The sequence below is a fragment of the Saimiri boliviensis genome, chromosome 1, assembly GCF_048565385.1.
Source record: "Saimiri boliviensis isolate mSaiBol1 chromosome 1, mSaiBol1.pri, whole genome shotgun sequence".
NCBI lineage: Eukaryota > Metazoa > Chordata > Mammalia > Primates > Cebidae > Saimiri > Saimiri boliviensis.
Window position 1 is genome coordinate 82,489,763 of NC_133449.1, and position 16,502 is coordinate 82,506,264.

General features: G+C 34.9%; 1 protein-coding gene across 11 annotated transcripts in view; it reads left to right on the forward strand.

Moving 5' to 3' along the window:
• Positions 1–16,502, forward strand: part of CCDC88A (coiled-coil domain containing 88A) — a 122,578-nt gene that overhangs the window by 62,030 nt on the left and 44,046 nt on the right. For all 11 annotated transcript variants that reach the window (XM_010333586.2, XM_010333587.3, XM_074399966.1 and 8 more), the window contains 7 exons: positions 1,117–1,198; positions 3,796–3,954; positions 5,657–5,803; positions 6,381–6,525; positions 10,190–10,374; positions 13,105–13,242; positions 14,724–15,794. In XM_010333586.2, coding sequence (XP_010331888.1) covers positions 1,117–1,198; positions 3,796–3,954; positions 5,657–5,803; positions 6,381–6,525; positions 10,190–10,374; positions 13,105–13,242; positions 14,724–15,794 — 1,927 coding nt within the window. The remainder of the gene's footprint in view (positions 1–1,116; positions 1,199–3,795; positions 3,955–5,656; positions 5,804–6,380; positions 6,526–10,189; positions 10,375–13,104; positions 13,243–14,723; positions 15,795–16,502) is intronic.

Here is a 16,502-nt window from a genome sequence, read left to right on the forward strand (position 1 = left end):
TAAATATCTTGTGTATCTTATGGTAATCGGAAGTGTATAATTTCATTTTAGCCGTTGTAAATGTTGAAAATAGTTGAAGAGCCTTATAAGTCTCAGACCCGGGTAGTACTGCCTTGCATGAAAATTCTTAGCTTAGGCCAGGCGTAGTGGCTCCCACCTGTAATTACAGCACTTAGGGAGGTCGAGGCAGGTGGATCACCTGAGATCAGGAGTTTGAGACCAGCCTGAGTAACATGGTGAAACCCCAGCTCTACTAAAAATACAAAAATTAACTGGGCCTAGTGGCGGGTGCTTGTAATACCAGCTACTGGGGAGGCTGAGGCAGGAGAATTGCTTGAACCTGGGAGGAGAGATTGCAGTGAACTGAGATCATGCCATTGCACTCCAGCCTGGGCAGCAGAGCAAGACTCTGTCTCAAAAAAAAAAAAAAAAAAATTATTAGCTTAACTATCTGTGACTACAGAAAGTAAGGAAGAGAGAACGAAGAGTGAAATAGAAGGGGTGGAGGGCAGGAAAGATGAAAAAAGAGAAAGAGAAAAACTGAGGCCAGGCGAAGTGGCTCACACCTGTAATCCCAGTACTCTGGGAGGCTGAGGTGGGCGGATCATGAGGTCAAGAGATCAAGTAAAACCCCGTCTCTACAAAAAAAATTTAAAAAATTAGCTGGGCGTGGTGGCACGCACCTGTAGTCCCAGCTACTTGAGAGGCTGAGGCAGGAGAATTGCTTGAACCTGGGAGGCAGAGGTTGCAGTGAGCTAAGATCGTGCCACTGCACTCCAGCCTGGGCAACAGAGGGAGACACTGTCTCAAAAAAAGAACCAAAAAAAAGAACAACTGTATTACGTATGCTAATATTAAGTACTATCAGAACATTAGCCATTGAGGTTAGCCTTTGGAAAACATTAGGAAGGAGGTTTGATTAATGGCATCTAATTATATAAATTCCTAATATCTGTCTTTTTTTTTCCCCCTCCTCTGCATTAAGGTTATGGCTAATACCATGTTCAACTAATACTAATTACTAGTTATTTAGTAATGATAATATATTTATATTAACAGATGACAATCACAATTTTCAGAAGTAGTATACTTACTGAATATATTTTTGCATTTAAGGGAGGAAAAGACTGAACAATTGTTGGATTGTAAACAAGAACTTGAGCAAATGGAAATAGAACTCAAAAGGCTGCAACAAGAGGTTGGTACCTAGAATATCTATTATTTAGGACCACCGAGTAATTGGAAATTGATTGATTTTCTTCCTTGTAATTTATAACCTTTACCTCAATGGTTTATATAAATAAATGAGGTTACTGAGGCTTCATGAGATTAGATCACTTTTTCAGAGTCTCTCGCTTCAAAAATGCCAGAGCCAACACTTTCTTCTATATTAGTGCTATTCAAACTCTGCTAAGATGTGTAAGAGCTACTTAGGACTGGGGTAGCTCAACATTTTTCTTTTTGACGTGTTTGGCTTCTGTGGCCTTGGAAGCTAGAACACCTCTACTGTAAACTATGCTCTTTATGTGTATCTCTGTGTGTTTCTGCTCCCTGATAGTGCTTTATGTTAACTTATATATAAGTAAATGCTTTTTGATTTTTTCACTCTTTTCCTATTAAATAAGATTAAAACTTTTTACTTTTTAAGCAGTATCCTTGTTTTAGAGTTGCTGCTTCTTTTTTCAACTTAAACCAAGAGTAATTATTAGTTCACTTTTACAATCACTCTAATGTTTCATTTTTATTTGTGGTTAGCGTGTGGCACTCTTTAATCCGTAAGTGCTAAGGATTGATATAAGGCTGGATAGTTGTTTCTTCCTTTAACTTCCCCATACCTTCCGTCTAATGCACGGAATACTACAATTGCAGGATCATAAACTGAGACCTTTGTAGATAAATGAGACTGGGCTTCATAATCTATTTCTAGACATTCTATGGCTGCCTTTCTACTTGTTGACAGTAGAGTTTTTTTATGTATGTTTGTTCTCTCTAAAGCAGTAGTTTTCAGTCTTTTTGGTCTCAAGCCTCCTCAGCACTCTTAAAAATTAATGAGAATTGGTTTAATGTGAATTATATCTGTTGGTGTTTACCCTATTAGAAACGAAAACTATGAATTTTTAAAAAATTATGTCTGGCCAGGTGCAGTGGCTGACACCTGTAATCCCTGCACTTTGGGAGGCCAAAGTGGGCGGATTATGAGGTCATGAGTTTGAGACCAGCCGGGGGGGGGGGGGTCAACATAATGAAACCTTGTCTCTACTAAAAATACAAAAAATTAACTGGGCATGGTAGTGGGCCCTTGTAATCCCAGCTACTCGGGAGACTGAGGCAGGAGAATTGCTGGAACCTGGGAAATGGAGGTTGCAGTGAGCCGAGATTATGCCATTGCACTCCAGTCCAGGCGACAGTGTAAGACTACATCTGAAAAAAAAAAAAAAAAAAAAAAAAAAAAAAAAAAAAAAAAATTAGGTCACTTGGGCTGGGCGCAGTGGCTCATGCCTATAATTCTAGCACTTTGAGAGGCTAAGGCAGGTGGATTGCTTGAGCCCAGGAGTTCAAGACCAGCCTGGGCAACATGACAAAACCTCTCTACAAAAAATGAAAAACTTAGCTTTGCATACTTGCACATGCTTGTAGTACCAGTTACTTGAGAGGCCAAGGTGGGAAGATCACTTGAGTCTGGGAGGTCGAGGCTGCAGTGAGCTGTGAATGTGCCAGTGATCAGCCTGCGTGACAGAGTGAGACCCTGTCTCAAAAAAAAAAAAAAGGTCACAAAAAATAACCACCAATTCCGTCTTAGACTTTGTCTCAAAAATAAATAAATAGGCTGGATGTGGTGGCACATGCCTGCAATCCCAGCACTTTGGGAGGTCAACGCAGGCAGATCACTTGAGGCCAGGAATCCAAGACCAGCCAGGGCAACATGATGAAACCCTGTCTCTACTGAAAATAGAACAATTAACTGGATGTGGTGACACACACCTGTAAGCCCAGCTACTTGGAAGGCTGAGGCACAGGAATCTCTTGAACCTTGGAGGCGGAGGTTGTAGTGAGCTGAGATTGTGCCACTGCACTCCAGCCTGGGTGACAAAGTGAGCTCTGTCTCAAAAAAAAAAGGGGGGGGCTGGGTGCATTGGCTCACATCTTTAATCCCAGCACTTTGGGAGGCTGAGGCAGGCAGATCACAAGGTCAGGAGTTTGAAACCTGCATGCCCAGCATGGTGAAACCCTGTCTACTGAAAATACAAAAATTAGCCAGGCGTGGTGGCACATGTCTGTAATCCCTACTACTCAGGAGGCTGAGGTTCAAGAATCACTTGAACCTGGGAGGTGGAAGTTGCAGTGAGCTGAGATTGCAACACTGCACTCCTGCCTGGGTGACAGAGCAAGATGCCGTCTCAAAAAAAATAAATAATAAAAATAAATAGGCCGGGTGTGATGGTTCACGCCTGTAATCCCAGCACTTTGAGAGGCTGAGGCAGGTTGGATCACCTGAGGTCAGGAGTTTGAGACCAGCCTGGCCAACATGACAAAACCCACTCTCTACTAAAAATACAAAAATTAGCTGGCCGTGATGGTAGGAGCCTGTAATCCTAGCTACTTGGAGAATCACTTGAACCTGGAGGCAGAGGTTGCCGTGAGGTGAGATTGCACCATTGTACTCCATCCTAGGCAACAAGAGTAGAACTCTGTCTTAAAAAAAAAAAAAAGTAAATTTATCAAATTGTGCAACAAAGAATGACAAGTTGATAACAGAAAATAGTATTTAACATAGAATTTTAAATTTTTATTTAGAACATGAATTTACTTTCGGATGCTCGCTCTGCCAGAATGTACCGAGATGAATTAGATGCACTTCGAGAGAAAGCAATCAGAGTTGATAAGCTTGAAAGTGAAGTCAGCAGATATAAAGAGAGACTACATGATATTGAATTTTATAAGGCAAGAGTTGAGGTATGTTGCATAGTTAACCATAATTTTTTTTCTTTAAAAGTGTTAGAATTTTAACATGTTTAAAATGCAGTAAATAAACATAAGAAACTCTTGAAATGGGGAACGAACAGTAAATACATTTGAGTATGTTTATTTTATGATAGATTAGCACATTGCTTTTAGTTAGACTTTTACAAAGGGATCTGTGGATATTACTAATTTTATTGAACTCTTTTGGCTCTTCTTTTATTCCTTTTCTTAGCATCATAGGTAGAGCAGGCCTTTTAAGTCCTTCCCTTATAGTTAAAATATTTATTTCTACTAATTTCAAACTCATTCCCAAAAGTGAAAGCAAAACATATTTCAGATTCCTTCTTAACTGAGATTACGAAATTAAGATTAATGAAGCCTATATAGATACAAACAACTGGAAACAAAAAACAGGTTTTTCTAACTTGATAGTTACAGTTCAGTATTACATGAAGTTGAGTTTGATAAGAATTTGACAGGTCAGGCCAGGCACGGTGGCTCACACCTGTAATCCTAGCATTTTGGGAGGCTGAGGCGGGCGGATCACCTGAAGTCAGGGGTTTGAGACCAGCCTAGCCAACATGGCAAAACCCTGTTTCTACTAAAAATACAAAAATTAGCCATGCATGGTGGTGCATGCCTGTAATCCCAGCTACTCAGGAAGCTGAGGCAGGAGAACTGCTTGGACCCAGGAGGCAGAGGTTGCAGTGAGCTGAGATCACGCCACTGCACTCCAGTCTGGGTGGCAGAGTAAGACTCCATCTCAAACAAAACACAAAAAAGAATTTGACAGGTCCTGTGTCTTTTTTTCTTTCAAAATTTTCTCATTATCTGTAAACAGAAGATTTTGGTCAGTTTCAATATCAGGATAAGAAGGAGGGTGTATACAAAATCAAGAAATGAAAACATAAAAGAAAGTAATTAGAACATTTTAGGTTGAAGGTTTCCAGTATGTAGGCCCAATAAGACTGTAGAGGTAAAGTACATATTAATTATTTTCCAGTTATTTAAAGACATGTGTATGCATGACACTGTTAAGAGATTCTCATGAATACCACTGTCTTCATATACTTTTCTAGATTTAAGTTTAGAAACCATAGGCATATAACTTAGCAAGATAGAATTGTGAACACTTATCTTCAAAACATGTTCAGGGACTTTTAAGGATTTCCTCAAGGCATGTTTATGTAAAATATTTATAAATAGAACTTTGGTTTATGATTTATTTGAGTCCTCGTTCAAGTTGTGGTATTTTACTACTAAAACCTCAAGCCCTTCACTTTCTAGTTATAGCTCAAAGTACAGAGAAATCTTTAAATCTATTTCAGTCAATACATTAAGCCTTGATTCCATGGAGATTTGTATTTTAAATATCTGGAAGACTACTTGTACTTAGTTAATTCCTTATCCTTGTGACTGAGGAATTTAAATATACCCTGACAATTTAATGTGAAATTATGGTAGTATTGTATATCTTAATATAAGTACTGAATGTTTTGTTTGCATTCTGGGGTAAAAAGGAAGCCAAGAAAACATTAATTGTATTTCTGTTCCTCAGTAGGTTTACTCATGTGTAGAACTGTTAATAAAGATGGCTTAATGTTTTATGATAATATTTATATTCCAAAACATTAAAAAATTAACAGATATTAACACATTTGTGATAAATAAGGCCTATATCAAATGTTTATAGGAATTAAAAGAAGACAATCAAGTTTTATTAGAAACAAAAACCATGTTGGAAGACCAACTAGAAGGAACTCGTGCTCGTTCTGATAAATTACATGAATTGGAAAAAGAGAACTTACAACTAAAAGCTAAACTTCATGATATGGAAATGGTAAGTTTTAAGAGGTATATCAGTTACATGGCTTGTAAGGAAAACTTGTAAGATTCTGCTGATTTCCCTATATTGGCAAGGATGGCTAGTGTCCTTGAGGCTTTAACGGAGAAGAGATAGCTAAATAAGTTAGAGCATCTAACTTCATATAACTATAGAAGTAGTAGAAATTTCTGCTTTTGTTACAGAAGCATGTTACGTACTAATTTTATCTTCAGCATTCAGTACCACAATAAGCTATTGTGTAAACATGTTTTTAAAAATACAGAAATAAATCTGCTAAAATTTAGCGTTGGGTTATAATTCTTTTGTTATATCACTAAAACAGTATGTTGACTATGGAAGAAGAATTTTCATTGTGTTCCCAAAGATCAGCTTAAAAGGTTGTCAGACACTTAATCAGCATGATGACCAGTAATAATTATAATTGCCTTCAAAATGGAAAAATTTAAGGAACTCGTAATTTATTATTACTGAGTTTTGGATAAATAAAAGTTGTGAATAATAAAGTGTTTGATTGAAATTGTACTGCTTCTTGGCTTTTTTTTCCTCTCTGTAATCCTTGCCAATAAAAAAGGAACGAGATATGGATAGAAAAAAAATTGAAGAATTAATGGAAGAAAATATGACTTTGGAAATGGCACAGAAACAAAGTATGGATGAATCATTACATCTTGGCTGGGAGCTGGAACAGATATCCAGAACTAGTGAACTTTCTGAAGGTATTCCCAGTTTTGTTTTATTTAAATTCATAATTGAATCATAAAATTGTGTTTATGTTTACTTGTGGTTCTTTATTTTCGCCAGTGGGGAGATACCTCAGAAGACTACCTGTCTGCATAGATATTATTTCACACAGTAATATATTGTTTGCCCTTTCTTGGGTCTGGTCCCTAGCTTTGCCTGTCCCTTAAGACTGAATTTTATGAATGCAATAACAGACTTGATAGGTTGCTTAGCCACTATTTCATGTTAATATCCTAAGAGGTTGCAATACCAGTTTATTAAATTATCTTAAGAAATATAGCCATCTAGTAAATATAACAGAAAAGCCATATTAGTGGTCAGCATGTTTTTTGACTATAGGAAGTCAAAGGGTAATGGACAAATTTGCAGGTGAAAATAAAGTTAGAATGAGTTAATTTAAGGATCTTTATGGCTACTTGTAATATGTATAATCTCCATTATAAGATTATACCTGCCAACCCTCCCAGCCTGGCTATCACCATGGATGGACCTAATGAAAGATCCCCCAGGTACATTTTTAATTTTTGCCTCTTTTTTCCAGGCTGCACATTGACTTGTCCTCTTTCTTAAAGCTGAGCATAATTATATACAGTACAATTGTTTGGATTATAGCTTTGGATATGTTAATATGGATTTCTGAAATTACAAAAAAAAAAAATTCACCAGTTAGGTCATATTTATTCAAATTAGGCTGGTTTCAAAACTCCTCAGTTTTGCCCAGTGTTAGATTGTTCTGCTTGCATTTCTTCAGCAGATATTTAATGAGTACCTACCATGTGTAAAATACTATACCAGACTTTGAGAATGTAATGTTGAGGTAGACATAAACTCTGAGATTTTATAATCCGGTGCTTACAGAATAATTACTTCTACAGATGATTCATCATATTGATTACCAATTAGGCTCTTACTATTTTAATTTGAGAACCTAATCCAAATTCTAGGGCCCCATGTACTGACTATAGAGTAAGTGATGATATTCAATCATTGAACTTGTGTTACTTAAAATATTTGTGAAACTTTAAAAATTATATTCCTTGTCAATTGAGTACAAAGAAAGCAATTCAAACTTAAATGTTTTCTACTAAAGGTAGTTAGAATTACTCTGTTCCTTAAGAGTTTCCTTACTTGTTAAGTGGGGTCAAAATAGTGAATATCGTCTAGAGTAGTGAGAATTAAATTGTTGATATTTTTAGGGCCCTTAAGTGTAGTGCCTGCTAAATAGTAAGCATTCAGGTATTAAATATCATTATTATGTCACAATTGTTTTGGAAATGATCTTAGCTGGGGTGGTAGAACTGAATATTTGCTTTACTGTAGTGTAGTTTTTATTTTTTTAAGTATACAAAGGACTTTCTTTCTAGAAAATATACAGAATTTGGGGAAAAAAAAAAGTAAAAGGCACTAATAATTTCTTAAGCCACTTTTCATTTCAAAAAAATTGCTTCAGAACTTTTCTACCTCATTTTCTAACCCATGTATCTTAGGAAAGTTAAAGAGAAATCTTAGAAGTTTTTAAACTGCCAACGGTGTTTAATAATCATCTAATGTAAAAGTTTGCAGTACTTGTGTTTTTAAGTTTCTATGGAATGTGTGGAAAATGTAAATTGGTTCAGCCATTCTGGAAAACAGTGTGGTGGGTCCTCAAAAAACTAAAAATAGAACTCTCATAGCATTCAGCAGTTTTGCTCCTGGGTATATATCTAACGGATATGAAATCGGTATATGAAAGAAATATCTGCACTCCCATGCTCGTTGCAGCGTTATTCACAAATGTCAAGATACGGAATCAACCTGTGTCTGTCAATGAAATGATGGATAAAGAAAATGTGATTTATATACGTAATGGAATATTATTCAACCATAAAAAAGAATGAAATTCTGGCTGGGTGTCGTGGCTCATGCCTGTAATCCCAGGACTTTGGGAGGCCGAGATTGGTGGCTCACGAGGTCAAGAGTTCGAGACCAGCCTGGCCAACATGGTGAAACCTTGTCTCTACTGAAAATACAAAAATTAGCTGGGTGTGGTGGTGGGTGCCTGTAATCCCAGCTGCTTGGGAGGCTGAGGCAGGAGAATTGCTTGAACCTTGGAGGTGGAGGTTGCAATGAACTGACATCACCCTATTACACTCTATTGCACTCCAGCCTAGGCAACATAGTGAGACTCTGCTCCCCCCTGCAAAAAAAACTGAATGAAATTCTGTCATTTGCAACAACATGGATGAACTTGAAGGGCATTATGTTAAGAGAAATAAGCTAAGCACAGAAAGACAGTAGTGTATGATCTCATTTATGTGTGGTATCCAAAAAATTCAAACTCATAGAAACAGAGTAAAAAGGTTGTTACCAGAGGCTGAGGGGTGAGGATATTGGGAAGATGTTGGTCAAAGGACAAAAAAGTTCACTTAGATGAGAATGAGTTCAAGAGATCTATTGTATATAATGGTGACCATTTAAAAACATCTCATCCAGGTTGGATTAACAATAATGCTATGATCAGGGAGTGATATATATTTAAACTGTTTCTATATTGTGTTTTAATAGATTTTATAAGACAGAACCAGATTTATAAAGGGATAATGAATGGAACTGGAAAAAAGATTTTAAAATAATTTTAGCATGCTCAGAACATTTTGAACTTTTAGCCAAAATAAAACAAGTAGTATTGTATTTTCAAAATCCATTTAATCCTTCATTGGTTGCTACTTAGAATAATGTGTCCTATAAATTTATAGTTAAATTTAAATAATCTTTTAATTAAAAAAACACTTGGACAACTAATGGAATTTTAAAAGTCAGTAACTATTTGGTATACCAGCCTTCAGTAAAAGATTAACAACATGATGACTAGAAAAGCTGGAAATAAAAATTGAGGTTTTCATAACTAAGGAGGTTATTTACTTACCTAATTTTGAAGAGATTTTATTCATGATGGGGGGATATGTTGGATGTGCTTGTGTTTCTTTGGTTTTTATGAAGAAGAATTTGAAACATACACAAAAGTAGACAGACCTGGAAATTCCCTCCAATACCTTCATTCATTTACTGTCTTGAAATCATAGGTCTCATATTTCATTTATAAATCCTAATATTTTTATATTAGCAAAATATTTAATGGGTCTACTGGAGCTCCACTTTCTTTAATCTAAATTTTGTGCTTTTTTTCTATAGAATGTTTGGATGCATTTAAAGTTAAAGATTTATCTCTTGGCTGGGTGCAGAGGCTCATGCCTGTAATCCCAGCACTTGGGAGGCCGACACAGGAGGATTGCTTGAGCTTAGTAGTTCAAGACCAGCCTGAGTAACAGAGACCCAGTCTTTACTAAAAAGTAAAAAAATTAGCTGGCTGTGGTGGTGTACACCTGTAGTCCCAGCCACTTGTGAGACTGAGGTGGGAGGATCCCTTCAGACCAGGAGTTTGAGGCTGCAGTGAGCTAGAATCATACCACTGCACCCCAGCTTGGGTGACAGAGAGAGACCCCATCTCTTAAAAAAAACACCTCTCTTATTGTGTTTATCTTATATAACCTCTTTGAATTTTTAATAAAGTTAAGGATCAGATGATGCAATGCATATATGCTCAACTTTTTAAAAAGAGTAAACATAGGTTTACCAATGGTGTATTTTTCAATATTTTAGCACCACAGAAATCCCTGGGCCATGAGGTGAATGAGTTAACCTCAAGTAGATTATTGAAGCTAGAGATGGAAAACCAAAGTTTGACAAAAACTGTAGAAGAGCTTCGGACTACTATGGATTCTGTAGAAGGCAACGCTTCCAAAGTCCTAAAAATCGAAAAAGAAAATCAGAGACTCAGTAAAAAGGTAAATTAAAACGTAATGTTTATTGTAATGTTAAAAAATACTTGTAAAAGTGTAAATAAATGGCACATTTATTTTCTACTTTTTAAATGCACCCTCAATGTTATTTTAACTTGTTACAGAAATTTTCAAATATACATAAATGTGGTGTGAATGAACTCTATACTTATTATTCAGCTTCAACAATTAAGAACTTACTAGCTGATCTTGGCCAGGCACAGTGGCTCACTCCTGTAATCTCAGTACTTTGGGAGGCCAAGGTGGATGGATTACCTGAGGCTGGGAGATTGAGACCAGCCTGGGCAACATGGTGAAACCCCGTCTCCACTAAAAGTACACAAATTAGCTGGGCATGGTGGTGGGTGCCTGTAATCCCAGCTACTTGGGAGGCTGAGGCAGGAGAATTGCTTGAACCCAGGAGTTGGAGGTTGTGGTGAGCTGAGATTGCACCACTGCACTCCAGCCTGGGCCATAGAGCAAGACTTAGTGTTAAAAAAAAAAAAAAAAAAAGAAAGAAAAGAAAAAAAAAGAAGAAGAAGTAGGGCTTGAGGAGTTATATTTACCAGTTTCCAAATAATGAATTGGTTCTCTCATATCCTCTTGAGACAATAAGTGAGTTTGTTATTTTAGTGTCTTTGTGAACCCATGAATTTAAAAATATTTGTATTATTTCAAACCACTGTGTTTGTTTTTCCTACTGTCTCAACCCAGGCTAGTGGAAGCCTTTTTAAAAGTTGGTTTGGTCTTGAACCCTTATGACATGGCCTTAGCATTCCCTTGAGAGTTTTCTTGCTTTCTGCCATGACAAAATATTCTAGGCTCAACTTGAATGTTTTCTGTCCCAGACCTAGAGACAGCCATTTCTCTAAAAAGCTCTTATTCCTTTTAGTGGAAAATGTTATTTAGAGACCACAATTTAGGCATTATGAAACCTGAATCTTAATTAGACTTTGGTTGAACAGAAATATTCCAGTTGTGCAATCATAAGTGTTTTATTTTTGCATATCTTTCCGTACACATAATTCTACATAAATAGAATCCCATCATAAAAGCATGCATGACTAAGAATTGTTTCTAAGAAGTTCCTAAGTGATGCTCATTCTGCTATCCTGGAATCGTGCTTTGAAACCACTGCCTTAGATTATTCATAGGCTCCTTGGTATTCTTGCAAGTTTTTTCATTTTTAAAATAAATAAATAATCTTAATAAGTGTTTGACAATATAGTGTTAAAGTAGGATGACCATTTAGAATTCAGAACAGTTTTATTTTGTTGTCATTATAATTGGGCTTATAGGGTACAGTTTCTTTTTGAAATTAGCTTTGAAGTTTAATTTGTAAATCCTTAGTGATTCACATATTTTTTGATCAATTAATTGCACAAAAGATTTTTTTGTAAACTGAATGTTTCACTTTAATGTCATTGATACAAAACAACAAATGAGTTTAAATAACTGTTATTCATATATTTCCATCTATGTAATGTGAGAACCAGATTAATTATTCATAGCTGAAAGCTTGCAGAACTATAAATTAATGTTGAATTGAGTTATTGGATAAGTTTTTTGACATGATGCTTTTCATATTATTGTTATTATTTTGAGCTAGGGTCTCACACTGTCACCCAGGCTTGAGTACAGTGGCGCCGTCTCAGCTCACTGCAACCTCCATTTCTCAGGCTCAAGCAATCCTCCCACCTTAGCCTCTCGAGTAGCTAGAATTACAGGCATGAGCCGCCACACCTGGCTAGGGTTTTTGGTTTTGTTTTGTTTTAATTTTTGGTAGAGACATGGTTTCTCTCTGTTGCCCAGGCTGGAAATATTATTGGAAGGTTGTTTCCATGTGTGTAGTTATTTCCATTAATGTTACAGTAGAAAAATTAAAATTGCTTTAGAGTGCTTCACTATTGACATAAGAATTTAAGTAACATTTAACTTGAAATAGAATATTTTATAAAGTCTTCTCAATTTTTTTAATTGCCTGGTTTGAATATGTTATATGACAATGGGAAAATCAATAGTCTTAGCATATTTTTAATCTAAATTTGCTATTTTGTACATATTAACTGACAATATTTTTATCTCTAAAATGTGTAATTCAAAAGAAATTTGAACCTAAAATATAAATATTTGCTAGTTTTCTTTAGTTCTTTTTTCTATAGTAGTATTCTTTTTCTCCCTCTTTTTAATTTTAAACCAAGTCTCTTTTTTCCTTCATTAAATTTATACTGTACTATTTCTCATCTTTTCCTTCATTCTTTTTATATCTTCTCCTTCCTTCTTGCTCACTGAAATTCTCTGAGTATAAGTAAAATTTTACTTTACAAATCCACTCGAGCCAAGAAAATCTTTTTTTTATTTTTTTATTTCTTTATAGCTTATTGATCTTTATTTTTATTTATTTTTATTTATTGCATTTTAGGTTGAAAAATCTTTAAATAAAACTTGTATAGTTCTCATAAAGCACATTATCATTATTCAGCTGGATCTGTCTTTATGTTTAGAAATTGAAACTTACCCCAGAAAATGCACAGGATAAGAAATCATGTCTGCATATTTTATACAGCTATGGAAATTAGCATGGAATGCTACTTGAATTTCTATGCTAAGTTCTTAAATTTTGACACTTAGATATTAAAACTGTATTTCATCCTTTATTCAGTTATCTTTTGTTTTGACATGTTTTCACCATTGTAGGATATTTAACTTATTGTTTTGTGATTTAATTTTCTTTAGGTTGAAATTCTTGAAAACGAGATTATTCAAGAAAAGCAAAGTCTTCAGAATTGTCAGAATTTAAGCAAGGATCTAATGAAAGAGAAAGCTCAGCTTGAAAAAACAATTGAAACACTGAGAGAAAATTCAGAGAGACAGGTTCATACATTTTTTACTAAGCAAACAATGTATTTTAAAATTTATTAGCAAAAGTTACTTAAAATATCTGCAAACAAAATGTTCATATAACATTAAAGGGAAATACTTTAGACTTTTTTTATTTTAAAGGAATTATAATTTTACCTCATTTTTTAACCTATGTATCTTAGGAAAGTTGAAGACAAAGCTTAGGGTTTTTTAAACTGCCCATGTGTTTAATAATCATGTAGTATAAATGTTTGTAGTACTTGTGCTTTCAAGCGTCTGTGGAATAGGACTGCAGATTCTAGGGCCCCTGAGTGGAGTTGGCTAGGAAATGCAGGTGTCCTCTTACCTACCAAAGAGGGAGAAATGTGGTGACAACCACACTGTCTTGGATATTATCAAATTTGTTTTCAAGTATTTATTTAATGTTCATTCTAATTTTATGTTTGAGGAAACTGAGAACTGGATCGATTGACTTTTTTTTTTGAAATATGCATTTATTTGAGACAGGGTCTGTCTCTGTCACTCATGCTGGAGTGCAGTCACACAATAGCTCACTGCAACCTCGAACACCAGGTGCAAGCAATCCTCTCACCTCAGCTGGGACTATAGGCATGCACCACCATGCACAGATAATTTTTTAATTTTTTTTGTTGTTGTTGTTAGAGACAAAGTCTCGCTATGCTCCCCAGGCTGGTCTCAAATCCCTGAGCTCAAGTGATATTCCTGCTTCAGCCTTTAAAGTGCCAGGATTATAGGTGTGAGCCACCATGCCTGGGCATTAATTTTTTAGAAGTAAAATTATTTTTTTTATATCATCCAGATATAGTCCTCAGACCAGCCATAAAAATGAAGGTTTCTTTACAGATACAGAACCAAAATTCTAGACTAAGCTTCAGTCTGCACTTTTGCAAGCTTCTTGGAATTATTTAACACACTAAATTTTGAGAATCATTGTATTAGGTCACACTATAAATGGGATGAATTAGTTCTCAAATGTACCCAGTGAGTTTTGTGATTTCAGTGCTTCCTAATTAGAATTCTTTTTGGGAATGAATACACGTACATATAAGCCCATATACACAAATATAATACAGCACATGTTTACTGAGGACCCACTATAGGCATTGGAAAAGTTACTTAGTAAAAGTAAAACCTTATGTTCTCAAGGAGCTATGTGTGTGTGTGTTATACCTGTATTACTATTTGAATTTGAATCATGTAACTATAAATAATCTGAAGACCATTTTGATTAATAGAAAATACATTTCTCAACCATTCCTTTAAACTGTGAACTTCCTACAGACATGAACTTTAATGACCTGGCAGTAAGTGTACACAGTGGTCTTCAGTAAATACTTGTCAGAATTAAAAGTAAGACAGACATTCTAGTACCCTTTTTTTTGTTCCCCTTTTCCTAGTAGTTTTTGGAAGGGATAAATCATAATTTGTTTTGACTGAATAACAGTTTTTAATTGTTTCCTTTTTCAAATTAGATTAAGATATTGGAACAGGAAAATGAACATCTGAATCAAACAGTGTCTTCCTTAAGGCAGCGGTCCCAGATAAGTGCAGAAGCAAGAGTGAAAGACATTGAAAAAGAAAACAAAATTCTCCATGAATCTATCAAAGAAACAAGTAGCAAGCTAAGCAAGACTGAATTTGAAAAAAGACAAATTAAAAAAGAATTGGAACTTTATAAAGAAAAAGGAGAAAGAGCAGAAGAACTTGAAAATGAATTGCATCATCTTGAAAAAGAAAATGAATTGTTACAGAAAAAAATAACTAATTTAAAAATTACTTGTGAAAAAATTGAGGCCTTAGAACAAGAAAATTCAGAGCTAGAAAGAGAAAATAGAAAATTTAAAAAAACATTGGATAGCTTTAAAAACCTGACCTTTCAGTTAGAATCCCTAGAAAAGGAGAATTCCCAACTTGATGAGGAAAACTTAGAACTGCGAAGGAATGTAGAATCTTTGAAGTGTGCAAGCATCAAAATGGCTCAGCTACAGCTAGAAAACAAAGAACTGGAAAGTGAAAAAGAGCAACTTAAGAAAGGTTTGGAGCTCCTGAAAGCATCTTTCAAGAAAACAGAACGCTTAGAAGTTAGCTACCAGGGTTTAGATATAGAAAATCAAAGACTGCAAAAAGCTTTAGAGAACAGCAATAAAAAAATCCAGCAATTAGAAAGTGAATTACAAGACTTAGAGATGGAAAATCAAACATTGCAGAAAAACCTAGAAGAACTAAAAATATCTAGCAAAAGACTAGAACAGCTGGAAAAAGAAAATAAATCATTAGAGCAAGAGACTTCTCAATTGGAAAAGGATAAGAAACAATTGGAGAAGGAAAATAAGAGACTTCGACAACAAGCAGAAATTAAAGATACCACATTAGAAGAAAATAATGTGAAGATTGGAAATTTGGAAAAAGAAAACAAAACCCTATCCAAAGAAATTGGTATATGTAAAGAATCTTGTATCCGTCTAAAAGAATTAGAAAAAGAAAATAAGGAGCTTGTGAAAAGAGCAACTATTGATATAAAAACGTTGGTTACGCTACGTGAGGTAAATATATTTACCTAAATTAAAGGCAAATATTATTTATATTTTCTACTCAAGGTTTCTTTAAGTTTTATGAGATCCTATCAGTAATTTGCATCATGTATTTTTTTTGTTGTTAAACTAAGAAATACCTATAGATTGTATTTTTAAAATAATTTGTAGTAATAAAGTTTCCTAGTGGTATCTGACTTATTGCATTATAATTTTAAACCTTTATTTCAATATAACAATAAATGCTTATTATTATAAAATGAAATGTTATTTCAATATAATGTTTGATCAAGACTCTTACTGAATTCTAAGTATAATAAAGCAGCATGATAGCAATTATTTATTGAGTGCTATGTGCCACGTCCAGGCTGAAAACTTCATATAAGTCACATATACATGTACATAATTTTTACAATCAATCCTTTATAAGTATTATATCTATTTTTTTTAGATAGAAAACTGAGGTTCAGAAACATGAAATAATTTACTCAGGATCACACAGCTAATAAATAGCAGAGTTGGATTATTGGATTCAAATGCAGATTTTCCAGACTCCAAAGCCCCATGAATTTTGACCTTGAAGCCAGAGAATGCAAATCAGGTTCAACTGTTCAACACTGAGCAACTAGTAGTTGCTTAAATCTATGTATCAAGAAGAATTATGAAATTTAGAGGAGTAGATTGACAGTATGTCCTGTGAAACATTGTTGGTGCAAGTCA